The sequence below is a fragment of the Mesoplodon densirostris genome, chromosome 4 (assembly GCF_025265405.1).
Source record: "Mesoplodon densirostris isolate mMesDen1 chromosome 4, mMesDen1 primary haplotype, whole genome shotgun sequence".
Classification (NCBI taxonomy): domain Eukaryota; kingdom Metazoa; phylum Chordata; class Mammalia; order Artiodactyla; family Ziphiidae; genus Mesoplodon; species Mesoplodon densirostris.
Genome location: NC_082664.1, coordinates 122,318,665 through 122,332,287, shown reverse-complemented (window position 1 = coordinate 122,332,287; position 13,623 = coordinate 122,318,665). Strand labels below are relative to the sequence as shown.

Below are 13,623 nucleotides of genomic sequence, written 5' to 3'. Positions count from 1 at the left end.
GTCAGATGATACACCAGCAGCCTAACCCAGGCGTCCACTACGAGTACGTAATCATGGGGAACAATGCCATCAGCCCACAGGCGCTGCCTCACAGGAGACCAGGTAAAATTTCTGGTTTTGCTGCCGGTCACTCCGGATCATTTCCTTTTAACGCCCTTTCTCTATTCTTCTTGTGTATCTGCCCTCTGTCTCTTGGTCAACACAGAGAAAACCCATGGACACATATTTCAGAGTCAATGGGCATTGATATCAGAGGATGCTTCACCATTTGCCTGAGCCTTCACGGACAAGACTGTTTCATTCACTTGATTCAAAAATGAAGTGAACATTCTCAGTCTGTCTTTCTAGTTCAACATTTTGAAATGTCTTTTATATTAGTTTCCTATCGCTGCTATAACAAATGACCTTAAACTCAGGGGCATAAAGCAACACAAATTTACTGTCTTATAGTTCCGGAGGTCAGAAGTCCAAAATGGGTTTTGCTGGGCAGGAATCAAGGTGTTGGCAGGCTGTGCTCCCTGTGCAGGCTCCGGGAAAGAATCAGTTTCCTTGCCTTTTTCAGCAGAGGCCACCTGCGTTTCTTGGTTCATGGCCCCTTCCTCTGTCTTCAAAGTCAGCTGAATAGCACCTTCAAATCTCTCTCTGCCTCTGACCCTCTTCTTCTGTCATCTCTCCTTCTCTGACTCTCGCCTCTTTCTTACAAGGACCCTTCCGATTACATTGAGCTCAGCCAGATAATTCAGGGTAATCTCTCCATCTCAAAATCCAGGATAACTTAATCACATCTGCAAAATCCCTTTTGCAGTATAAAATAACACATCCCAGGTTCCAGATATTAGGACACAGACATCTTCAGAGGGCCATTATTCTGCCTACCACATGCCTTTTCTCTTGGTCCCCTTCTGCTTCTGCTAACACAGCTTTCACCTATAAGAAGAGAATAATGAATTCACACCTAACCATCCACCTCTTCCCTGTGGGCTCTGCTGACAGAGCCAGCAGCTTTGCTTGCCTCTGCTGGGTATAGCGCAGCCCCTGGCTGATATTTCTTTACCAAATGGTGAGGGAGCCCACCACCCAAATGGAGACTGTCTTTTCCATCTTTCAGACAGAAGGGTCTGCAGAAATATTAATAATAATCGCTAATAATCACTCACACGCAGAGTCCTCGCTATGTGCCAGACACTGCTGAGCCCTTCACATAGACTAACTCATCAAATTCTCACAACTATGCTCAGAGGGAGGTACTGTTATTAGTCCCATTTTAAGAGTAAGGAGATGGAAGCTTAGAGAGATTGAGTTACTTGCCCAGGTCCCACAATGACCTCAGGTCAGCCTGGGTCACTAGCCCCTGTGCTTATTACACTGCCTACAGGTGACCTGGTCCAACACCTGTCCTAGAAAGTGAGGGGACAGATGCGAGACCTGGCTGTACATCCTTCTCTGGGCTGCCGATTGGATAACCAGGTTATCTGATTGTTACAGGTTGGGGAGGAGCCACCTGGCACATGGGGTACATGTGTTGTCCAAACTCCAAGTCAGCACACCCAGCCTGAAAGATTTTTTTTTTTTTGCGGTGCGCGGGCCTCTCACTGTTGTGGCCTCTCCTGTTGTGGAGCACAGGCTCCGGACCTGCAGGCCCAGCGGCCATGGCTCATGGGCCCAGCCCCCCCACAGCATGTGGAATCCTCATGGACCGGGGCACGAACCCACGTCCCCTGCATTGGCAGGCGGTCTCTCAACCACTGCACCACCAGGGAAGCCCTGAAAGAATTTTTAAACCATTTCCAGGAGCAATATACAGTCTGAGAAACCAAGTTCAGTTGGGGAAATTTTGAGATTACTGATGCTGATTTATAAGGACAATTGGACAGACTATTTGAAATCATATAGGATGGTGATGAGTGATAACAAGCCTAATGGGTCTCAGCTAATGGGTAGCCTGTGGTTCTGGGATCAGCTATGTGGGACAGGGCAGGCCAGAAGGGGTTAGCTATAAAAAGTTGGTGAGGAGAGGCAATCTGGACCAGGCTTCATCCACCATATCAGTGGAGTCAGGAGGCCAGAGCTTGAATTCAATTCTGCCACTTTCTTGCTGTGCATCCTCAGGCAAGTCAGTAACTTCTCTGAACACATTCCCAGTCTACAAAACAGAGAGGGAAAAACATACACTCAAAGGTTTTATTTGGGAGGGGGAAGGTATTGCATAAATTAGGTGTCCATCCTAGCACAGTGCCCAGTATATATAAGGTACATAAAAGATTTTAAAATGTTTTATCTGATAACATCTTGGACAGTTTCATTTATATTCGTATGCTGGCCTTGATTCTATTAGTTTAATTTGCATATAATATTTTAAACCATGAAGTATTATAAGTAGCCAACTAAATAAGAAAGTGCTGCTGAAAGGGTAGAGAAAGCTCTAAGTTTTAACTGCATTTTATAGTAACCTTAGAATTTGCCTCCTTATTTTATATTAAACTAATGAATGCTTGAACACTATTCAATCAAAATGGAAATATGTAAAGTAAAATGCAACTGCTCCATAACTGCCAAAACTTGGAAGCATCCAAGATGTCTTTCAGTAGGTAAATTTGGATAAAGGAACTGTGGTATATCCAGGCAATGGAATATTATCCAGTGTTAAAAAGAAATGAGCTATCAAGCCATGAAAGGACACGTAGGAATCTTAACTGCATATTACTAAGTGAAAGAAGCCAATCTGAAAAGTCTCCATATTGTATGATTCCAAGTATGTATGTATGGTATTCTGGAGAAGACAAAACTATGGAGACATTAAACAGATCAGTGGTTACCGGGGATTAGAGGGGAGGGAGGGATGAACAGGCAGAGCATAGAGGATTTTAAGGCAGTGAAACTATTCTGTGTGATACTACAATGGTCGATAGATGTCATACATTTGTCAAAACCCACAGAATGTACAACACCAAGAGTGAACCCTAATGTAAAATATGGACTTTGGATGATAAGGATGTGTCAGTGTAGGCTCATCAGTTGTAACAAACGTACCACTCTGGTGTGGGATGTTGATGGTGGAGGCTGTGCATGTGTGGGGCAGGAGAGATACGGGAACTTTCTAGACTTGCCACTTGATTTTGCTGCGAACCTAAACTGCTCTAATTAATATACGTATTTTATATTATATATATGTCTATTTTTTAAAAATGCAGTATTCCCAACCTCAGCCCTCTCCCATCTTCCCAGAGGGAATCTCTCTTTACAATTTGGTGGGACCCTACCCAGCCCTTTCCGTGCATATACAAACATGTATGCGGCCAGTTTGAATATTTGTCTACAATCTAAGTGTGCCAGTCTTTTCCATAAGCCAACATAAATCTAACCTCAGTTTGAAACTTCTCTGAAACTGGTAGAATACTCAATCTCAGTCAATCTGGGGGCTCCCACACACACCCCAGATAGAGGAAAGATACCTGCCTGGCAGGTCTGTGGTGCTCAGGAAACCCAAGACCTCAAACACGTGCCTCTCCTCACTTTGGAGATCTCTCTCTCTCTGTCTCTCTCTCTCTGAGAAAGCGCTCTCTCCACTTTTCCCTCCTCCTTTCCCTGGGCTGGCCCCTCTGGGACCTGAGGCTTTCCCTGTGGGAAGGAAGAGCTGTTAACTTCCTGCACCTTTCACTTTCACTCCTGCAAAAATCTCAGACAAGAAAATCTAAGAACTTGGCCACTTGGAATAGGATAGGAGGAGGAACAGAGATAAAGAACAAAACACAAATTAATCTCTCAAGGACTTCCCTGGTGGTCCAGTGGTTAAAACTCTGCTCTTCTAATGCAGGGAGCCTGGGTTTGATCCCCAGTCAGGGAACGAAGATCCCACATGCTGCACAATGTGGCAAAAAAAAAAAAAAATAGTCTCTCAAAAAGTGTCCGGCCACATCTGTGTATGTGTATACAAACTGAATTCTGCTATGCTCTTTTCTTTCACTAAACAACCTATGGGTCATATCTCCATGTCACAACATGTATTTGCTTCATTCTTTTAAAAAATAGCATAATATTTCATTCTTGGTTGTAGTATAATTTATTTGAACCACTACCACTGGTAGACATTTAAGTTCATTTTACTGTTTTGCTGTTTCAAATTAGTAACCATACTTATAATACCACTTTATATAAAAGAATGAGAATATTTGTATGACTATTGTCCTGGAAACTGAATCCCTAGGTCAAAAGGTGTGTGCATTTAAAATTTAGAGAGATATTGCCAAGTCGCCCTCCAAAACTTTGCGTGTATTTGCAGGCTCACCCAGTGTGCAAAAGTGTGTTTTCCTGCACCTTCAGCGAGGGGTCTAGGGATTTAAGGGTTTCCAGAGTTTCTCATCTTTATTGTTAGGTAAATAGAATTGCTGTTGTTAGTTGCTTTCTCATGTAGTTCTTTAATTAGGAAGGAAGTTGAGCGTTGTTGTGTGACTTTTGACTGTGTGTATTTCTTCTCATGTGAAAAGAAATTGCCTCTCCCTGTCCCTTGCCCACTTTCCCTACTGTGATGTTCATCTTTTTCTTATTCATTTTTAATAATGTTTTTAATATTGGGGAAATTAACATCTGCCTATTTTAAATTTATGTGCTATGAATTAGAAATGATCTCATGCTACCTATTTTCTAATGTTGGAGCCATTGCCTCTTTACAACTCACCATCCAAACCCATCTTCTGTGGTGTGTGCACTTGCCTCTCCTAGGGGAGCCCTTCAACGGCCAGCTGGTAGCAGAAGGGGGGAGCCAGCAGGAGGGAGAAGGGAAAGAGGAGGACGAAGAGAAGGCAGACGTGCACGGCGGGGCATCTGAAATATTCACCTCGGAATCAGCACAGACCTTCCCGGTCAGGCATCCTGATAGATTCTCTCCCCACCGGCCGGACAATGTGGTACCACCAGCACCACAGACCCCACGGCGGAGCCGGGATCACAACTGGAAACAGCTGGGGACGACGGAGTGCTCGACAACCTGCGGGAAAGGTGAGCTCATGTGCGGGCTAGGAGGGTCTCTGCAGATCCCCGAGCAGGAGTTGGGAACATGCAGGTAGGCCCCAGGCACGTGGCAAAGCTTCCCCTCCTTGAGCCTGACTGTGAGATTGCTCGTTAGTGTGAGGCTGTGTTGGGGGGTCCCCAAGACCACCCTCAGGCTCGGTGATCCACCGGAAGGACTTAGAGAACTCAGAAAACCTGCTGTGCTCATGGTTACAATTTATAACAGTGAAAGGCTACAGATTGGCATCAGCAAAGGGAAAAGCACATGTGACAAAGTCCAGGAGACACCAGGTGCCAGCCTCCAGGTGTCCCCTCCCAGTAGAGTGGCACAGGGATGCACTTGGTTCTCTCAACGATATTGTATATGAGCCAAGTATTGCCAACCAGAGAAGCTCACTCCAGCTTTGGTGTCCAGGGGATTTATTGAGCTTCAACCACATAGGCATGTAGTTCCCACATTAGCTACTCAGCCTTTAGCACCCCAGAGGTCAAACTAATACAACATGGCCTAAGGCCTCAGGCAGGCAAAGACAGGCATTCACAGAAATCACATTGTTGGCATAAACTAGCTTGTCAAACTGACAGAGCGCAACCCAAGGTCTCTGGCATAGAAAAACTCTTATCAGCAGAATATTCCAAGGGCTCTGAGGTTATCTCCAGCCCTGGTCAAGGGCCAGTCCTGAATACAGGTCTCTCTTTGGAATATGCAGGGTCTGAGCAACCCAGGCCTGCTGAGTTAACCCTTTCCTGCACAGTGTGTTCATTAATAATCAGAGAATACACTCACCTACTTCAAGATTTACAAGCTGACGTACAAGTCAAGGTTGTGGAACACTTACACAAATGCCATTCAAAAGTCATTCTCAGGGCTTCCCTGGTGGCACAGTGGTTGCGAGTCCGCCTGCCGATGAAGGGGACATGGGTTCGTGCCCCGGTCCGGGAAGATCCCACATGCCACAGAGCGGCTGGGCCCGTGAGCCATGGCCGCTGAGGCTGCACGTCTGGAGCCTGTGCTCCGCAACGGGAGAGGCCACAGCAGTGAGAGGCCCGCGTACCGCCAAAAAAAAAAAAAAAAAAAAAAGAGGCAGAAAGCTAGAGATAATTATGCATTAAGGCCAAAATCAGTTTAGTGAGGATCTGTCCATGACGCCACAGAGGTAAGCAGTGTGAAATGAAATGTACTTGACATAGGAGCCCAGGATCAAAAGGTATTTTGATAGTGCTGAAATAGTCTGCCATTTAGGTAGTGGTGTGATGCCTGCTAACAGAAACAGATACACTCAGAACTAGGTGAAAACTAGGAGAAAGGATAAAGATTGTTGTCATGTGGTTTGATATCAAGGGTGGCATGTGTAGAAGAGTCTCCTCCATTTCATGTCTTTAAAGACAGCCTGGCCCAGCCTTTCCAGTAGGATGAGATGTAGGCCTGTCTGGAGACCATAAGGCATTGCATTGTGGACACAGTGGGACAAGGACAAGAGCATGTGCCCTTTGCCATGCACCCTACGTGCTACTCACCCAGCCTTATGTTCACTGGACTCATCCAGGTGGTCATTCAACGGTCTGTATCTGTGCTGTATCTCTTCTGTACCAGGCATGATGGAAGGACCCCTTTGTCCCTCTAAGGTTTGCTCCCAGCCAGCGATGGCCTCAGAGACATCAGGGCAGGGAGGCAGTGTGGATGCACAAAACATTTAGCTCATCTCATGGCTGTCAGTGGTAGTGACAAGTGTGCCGTGACCAAGAAATTCTGAGCCTGCCACGGCTGTCCATCTCTTTTCTGCACATGCCAAGTCCACTTGCCTCGTGATCTCATCATTTTCCCCACACAAACCCTCTCCCAAACTCTCCTCCAGTCCCTCCTGGCAACACTCACCAGACCACACATTTCTGTGCCTCTCAGATTAAAAATTCCAGCATCATGACAGCATGATCACAGGGGGGAGCCCTGTCACTGGTGTACAAGAGAGGCCCATACTCTGTCCAGTCACTGCCCAGACCTCTGTTTATCTGGTCAAACTCCTGGCTTGGCCCAGTTGATCCCTGACGTTCCAAGACTAGAGTTATTTAATTTTGTCTTTCTTCTTATTTTGTCCATCTCTCCACAATGCCTCACTGACCTCTACACGGTCCCCTGAATTCACCAACTTACCTCATTTAATGTCCACTGATTACCTGTGGTACAGTCCCCCCTCCAACATAACACACTTCTGTTTAGATCAACACGTTGAACATACAGCCCAACCAAACTGATCCCAGATTGTTCCTGCTCCCTGAAGCCCAGCCAGCACCTGACCTCCCCACCCCATTCTTGCTGGCCAGCACTTAGAGGGCTAATTGTGTGGCATGCTTGGACAATGAAGAGGTGGCCAGGTACCATTTTGAGTGATAGCCTCCCTTTCTGCAGAAATATAAACTGACCCAGAGGAAGAAACCTTTTCGGTCATTGGAGTCAAGAACTATAGATCTAGTGTTTTCTCACCATCGGAGACAGAAAGAGTACCTCTGAGTTTATTTCCTGGGCTAAACGCTGGAACTGGACCAGGCGGAAGGCAGGCAGTGGCCAAAGTGCACACAGCCCCAAACAGGACCCATCTTTCCAAGGCACAGAGCTTTCCTAGGGTAACTTGTATCCTTTCAGCTAAAGATACTCAATTTCTCCCTCATTAGTGCCAAGCAGTCGGGGTAGTTACTTTTGCCTTCCAGTCCACAAACGTGTAAGTAGAAAAGTTAAACCCACATGGTCTGATGGGAAAGGGATGGGCTAAATAATAAAATTTTTACTTAATCCCTTAATAACTGCGTCCCAATGAGTATCCTGCAAGCTGTGAACTGAATCTTATTCATCTTTGTAACTCAGCACAATGTCCTTAATGTTCGTTGAATTTCATTAAAAATCTCTTCTTAATGGAAGCAGATATGTTACTGGACAAAATTTAATTCCACAAAAGTTTTTGCTTCCTATTAATTTTATAGCCAGTACTGCTTTTTTTTAACATCTTTATTGGAGTATAATTGCTTTACAATGGTGTGTCAGTTTCTGCTGTATAACAAAGTGACTCAGCTATACATATACATACATCCCCATATCTCCTCCTTCTTGTGTCTCCCTCCCTCCCACCCTCCCTATGCCACCCCTCTAGGTGTTCACAAAGCACCGAGCTGATCTCCCTGTGCTATGCATAGTACTGCTTTTTACTCAGCTAATAATTATGCTTAATTGGAACATTATTTTAAAATAATGGTCTCAAGTTATAGCTGCATTGTAAATGTTTACGCCCGTAGTAGTTTAAACAGACGATTGTTTCTGATTCAAATCTGTCTTACAAACTGTCATGTTTTTTACAAGAACTACCTTCTGGCTCGGTGTGTCCCACAAAATCAGCTTAAAGAAGCATTGGAACACTTCGTGGCTGCTGAAATATTTAGAGACACATTCAAAGTTATCCCTTTAGTTACAATTAAAATTATAGCAAGTTGACGTTGAGAAACTCTAAATGCCTGGCCAATTAGCAACACAACTGAGACAAAGCTGTAGGCTAAATGCCAGTGTTCTGCCTAGCAGGACTCAGCTACTGGCCTAGACTGGGGCCGGGGGTGGGTGGAGTGGGTGCACAGTCATTTATGAAAAAGCATCTTACTCTCCAGACGCTCGGGTTGCACCTTCCCCCAGTTACGGTTCTTTGTAAACACACGGTAGTAATACTTCAGTGCTGCCACCAGGGGGTAGCAGAGAGCCAGAGAGGCAGGCCGAATTGAATCAGTTTTTGTTTTGTTTTTTCCAGTTGAGAGCTAGAAATTTCACTGAACAAACTTTGACTTTTTCTCCAAAATAGATTATGCCTTATTAAGTATGAAACATGAGGCTGTGCATTTAAAACAAAAAAACTTAGGCAGTCAGTATTTTTTTTAGCAAAGTAACAAAAGCAAATATTAGACCTCTGATAAATATTCACTCAACAAACTTTTATGGAGCACTTACTCCCCTGCTGTACTGGGGTTACAGGGTTGAGCAAGCACTACTCCTGTCCCCTAGAAACTCACCATCTCATAGGAGGCAGACATATACTCAAATAACTAAAATTCCACTGGATCAGTACTTTACTGGGGGAATGTGTAAAATGATTTACAAAGGCAAAGCCAGCTGCTTTTCTAACCTCTCTTGAATCTTCTTACTTCTCTGCCCCAACCTGACTGTTGCTTCAACATACCTGGCGCTTGCAGGCCAGTTTGCCATGCACTTTTGTTCCAGTTCCACGGCCTGGACAGAGCCCCCCTCCAAGACGCACGTGTGCACAGCTCCCCAAAACCAACCCTCTCTCTGCAAAACCCTCTCTCTTTCATGTCTGCGGAAAACCTTCAAGAAGTTATTATTTGTGTTCATTTTATAATCATTCCCCTGCCTATTGATCTTTCTTGTTGTCTTGAACTCTTAGGGGAATTGTTTTTATCTGCCTTTGAACATGTTCAAACCATGTCCACAAATAGATTATAAGGCCTTTGAGGGCAGGAACTATTCCTGCTCTTCTTTGCCCCGGACAGTGCCTAGGAAAGCCCTTGTGCAGGAGCTGCGTGTAAACTCAGGAATGGAGGAGTGTGTGTGTGTGAATCGTTCTGTTTCTGAGGCTTTTCTTCATCAGCACCCGGATCTCTGCACATCTGCATTCATAGCCCAGCATTAGAGTGTGTTGTTCTTCTTATCCCTGCAGGATCGCAGTACCCTATTTTTCGCTGTGTGAACAGAAACACTCACGAAGAGGTTCCTGAGAGCTACTGTGACTCGAGCATGAAGCCAACCCCGGAGGAGGAACCCTGCAACATCTTCCCTTGCCCAGCCTTGTAAGAGGGCCTCTCTGTTTCGGTTGCCTGTTTTCAGCTCACTTCTAGTTGCTTGTGCATAGGACCCTAGTAGTAGATGTAATCTAATTTTTAAGTCAGCCTACATCTGATTTAGAAACAGGAGACTTAGTCTATGCATAAAATGCAATCTGTTTAGCAAGCACACCTGTCTTTCAGGATTAACACAGGAGCTCATAGCCTTTAACTGGTCAGCACACTCCCAGGAAGCCTTTGGTGAACTGGAGAAATTAGGTTTTAGCTGGCAAGGAAAACAAAGAGGGAAGCAAAGAGTTACAATCCAGTTCAGTCAGTGCTCAGGTGAGCTATGTACAGAGAGAGACTAATGTAAGTCACAAATACATCTGCTTGGGGAGTGTCTCAGGAGAGGTCTTGGTTTAGTTATTGAATAATAAATAGGACACTTTTAGAAGAACAAGGAGGGAAAGCCCTAAAAGGGGTCAAAACATAATTCTCAAACTAATAAGAACATAATTCTCATCTGAAGACATAGTGCCCATGTGCCGATGTCTTATTTAAGGAAATGACAAAGCAGGATAACAGAGGAGAATATGTGAAACTGATGTGTAAATAGTTCATGAAAAATAACAAAGGTTGGAAGAAGATTTCTAAGTTAGTTCCAAAGTGGGTTAATGTTCTACAGGGTAATAAAACTCATCTTTGGAGTTATTTTTCTGACTAGATAAAAATCTTTTGTACCTTCTTGGTTTTCTATAATTTTACGGAATCTGGGCCCTAATCACTGGTAAAGAGAATATGGAACAGAGCCACATTCTTTATGGAGTCAGACGGCCTTAGGCAGACTGCCAGGCACTGCTCTGGGCTGGGGATCACCCATAACAATTCTGATGCTTCTTTGTAAGTTGGCTTGGCCAACTTCTGTGTAAGATGCTCTCTTCCTGTTGACCGAAGTGACCGGTCCCTCTCGATCTCTCGTTCCTGAGCTAGCTGGGACATCGGGGAGTGGTCTGAGTGCAGCAAAACCTGTGGCCTGGGCATGCAGCACCGCCAGGTTCTGTGTCGCCAGGTGTACGCCAACCGCAGCCTGACGGTGCAGCCCTACCGCTGCCAGCACCTGGAGAAGCCCGAGACCACCAGCACCTGCCAGCTCAAGATCTGCAGTGAGTGGCAGATCCGGACGGACTGGACCTCGGTACGCAGCAGGCCAGCCTGCTCTGGAGCTCCCCCTCCTAGACCTACCGCCACGCTCCTGCCTCCCCCCTCCAAGACCTGACGTGGGAGAACCCTGGGTTCTCCAGGAGGACCCATCCTGTGGGGTTCTGGAAGGACTATTCTGCAAACCATAAGATGTGCTGATAGGGCCATCCTATCATCCTGATAGACTTAAGGGTCAACTTTCAGGGTGAGCCCATGGGAGCCGTGTGTACACAGGTGTCCTCTCTCTCCTGTGTCATGGTGGAGTGAAGGCTGGCAAAGGCTGCTAGAGCCAACTCCTCCTTCCAATCGTGCTCTCCCATTTTATAGATGGCAAAACTGAGGCCCAGAGGATCAAAGTAGGCGAGACATCCAAGCAGATCTTAGAGAGAAGGCATGTGATGTTTTCAGGCTGGGATCCTCCCCAGGTAGCATCGCTTGAGAGGGGACCCGGCAACCCAGGAGTCTCGCCCCACCCCGTCCTCTGCTCAGGTGGCGGGTAACGAGGACAAGGGCACCCTGACCAGAGGGGCCCTCAGAGCGGGCACTGCCCGGTGTGCTGACGTGCGCTTGCTGTGTTTTAGTGCTCGGTGCCCTGCGGAGTGGGGCAGAGGACCCGCGATGTGAAGTGTGTGAGCAACATCGGGGACGTGGTCGATGACGAGGAATGCAACATGAAACTCCGGCCCAACGACATTGAGAACTGCGACATGGGACCCTGCGCCAAGAGCTGGTTCCTGACGGAGTGGAGCGAGAGGGTGAGCGTGCCGGACGGTGGGCGGGTGGGACCAAGTCTGCTGGTCTGATGGGCAGGAGCCGTGCATCACGAGGTGCCCCAAACCACACAGAGACGAATCGCTAGCTTGGAATCCCAAAGGTGATTTCTGACTTTGGGGAAAAACCCAGAGGTGAACTACTGTAGGCTTTCTATCCTTCTATGAAGACTGAGGGCCTCCAAGATCGAGACGTGGGTATGAAAGAATTCATTTAATTCTCTTTAGCACATCACACGAATATTAAGTAATGAAATTCTAAATAAAGCGAGGGATTACATCACCCCTTTCCTACATCTTGGGCGTGCATGGCATAGAACAGGCACTCAGCAAATAGCAGGCCCCCTTCCCTGCTTCTTACAAACTCAAAACCAATCCCACCATTCCCCTCCCCAGTAGCGCAGCCGCCTTAGGGTCCCTGGTGTCAGGTGTCAAGGATGAACTCAAAGGCGTCTATAGTTCATCATTAGACCACCAGTTACCTGTGTACAACGGAAGCCATTAAGAAATTGAATTCATCTATCAAAGACAAAAATAAGAGTTATATCAGAAGAGAGAGGGATTCTGGAGTTGGATGGTGGTGATGGTCGCACAACAATGTGAATGTACTTAATGCCACTGACTCTTAAAAAATGATTCATATGGTAAATTTTATGTTACGCGTATTTTACCACAATTAAAAAAAAATGTTAGGGAAAAATACTAAGCAAAATTCAAGGATGTATGTTGGGGTGAAGGAGCGATCGGGGAAGGAGATAAGGAGTTTTGCCTGCCTTTTCTTGTGGAAGCTGTTGATTGGCTGCCAGTAGGCATATTCTGACCAGGGCAGCTGGACTGCTCATCAGATGAACAGTTTCTGGGTTTCTGGATTCTTCAGAAGACCTTGGAGGTTTAACCGGGATGGAGACATTAGTGGCTGCATCTGTCCTTAGTCCCTCCCTCCCAGTTAGGCCAGGTCTGCACCATTTCCCTTAGCAGAATTCCTCAGGGCGCTTCGAAACTGTAATGTGCCTACAAATCCCTGGAAACCTTGTTCCAGTGCAGACTCTGAGTCATCCTGCCAGGAATGTGTCCCTGTACCAGCTGTCCAGGTGAGCATGGGTCACACAGATAGCAGGGGTATTAACACTGATGTGTCCAGTTCCCAGGCCCAGCTCTCCCTTACTATCAGGCCACCTCCCAATACTCCCATAGCTGTGGCCCTCGGGGACTGGAACCATCTGCCTTAGTATCAGGCAGCAATGTCTTGTGACGGACTTCAGCCGTCCTTTCCCAGACCAGTCCAGACTCAGCTCCTAGCAGGCAGATGGTGTGCCCGAGTTTTTGCGCACTCACTATTCTGCTGCTGAATAGATTTTCGAAATCGAAAGCCCAAACAACAGTCTGACAAGTGTAAGTGTATTAATCACAGCCGTGGGACAGGCTATTTGGAAAGAAGACTGTCCCTGAACATCTAGGACAGGGTGCCATACTGACATTCCGTAATGGAGGAAAGCGTGCCTTAGAAGTGGTCAGAGGTTTCCAGGGGAAAGAGCTGGTAGGGAAACGCGATGTCGTTCGCATCCTTTGAGAGTGGCTCCAGAACCTGCGGGGAGGCCTCCCCTCTAAGGCGCCCCTTGCTGTCTCGCAGTGCTCGGCAGAGTGTGGGGCTGGAGTGCGGACACGCTCAGTGGTGTGCATGACCAACCACGTCAGCAGCCTGCCGCTGGAGGGCTGCGGGAACAACCGGCCAGTGGAGGCCACCCCATGTGACAACGGGCCCTGCACGGGCGAGGTGGAGTGGTTTGCGGGAAGCTGGAGTCAGGTGAGTGGCCAGAACCGGGGTGTCTGT

At 46.7% G+C, this 13,623-nt stretch overlaps 1 protein-coding gene and 1 non-coding gene across 3 annotated transcripts in view; both read left to right on the top strand.

Moving 5' to 3' along the window:
• Nucleotides 1-13,623, top strand: part of THSD4 (thrombospondin type 1 domain containing 4) — a 571,330-nt gene that overhangs the window by 541,117 nt on the left and 16,590 nt on the right. For both annotated transcript variants that reach the window (XM_060097078.1, XM_060097079.1), the window contains 6 exons: nucleotides 6-102; nucleotides 4,720-4,995; nucleotides 9,717-9,846; nucleotides 10,813-11,017; nucleotides 11,604-11,777; nucleotides 13,423-13,596. In XM_060097078.1, coding sequence (XP_059953061.1) covers nucleotides 6-102; nucleotides 4,720-4,995; nucleotides 9,717-9,846; nucleotides 10,813-11,017; nucleotides 11,604-11,777; nucleotides 13,423-13,596 — 1,056 coding nt within the window. The remainder of the gene's footprint in view (nucleotides 1-5; nucleotides 103-4,719; nucleotides 4,996-9,716; nucleotides 9,847-10,812; nucleotides 11,018-11,603; nucleotides 11,778-13,422; nucleotides 13,597-13,623) is intronic.
• Nucleotides 3,772-3,844, top strand: TRNAR-UCU (transfer RNA arginine (anticodon UCU)). Its single transcript has one exon. It is a non-coding gene; the product is annotated as a tRNA-Arg (tRNA).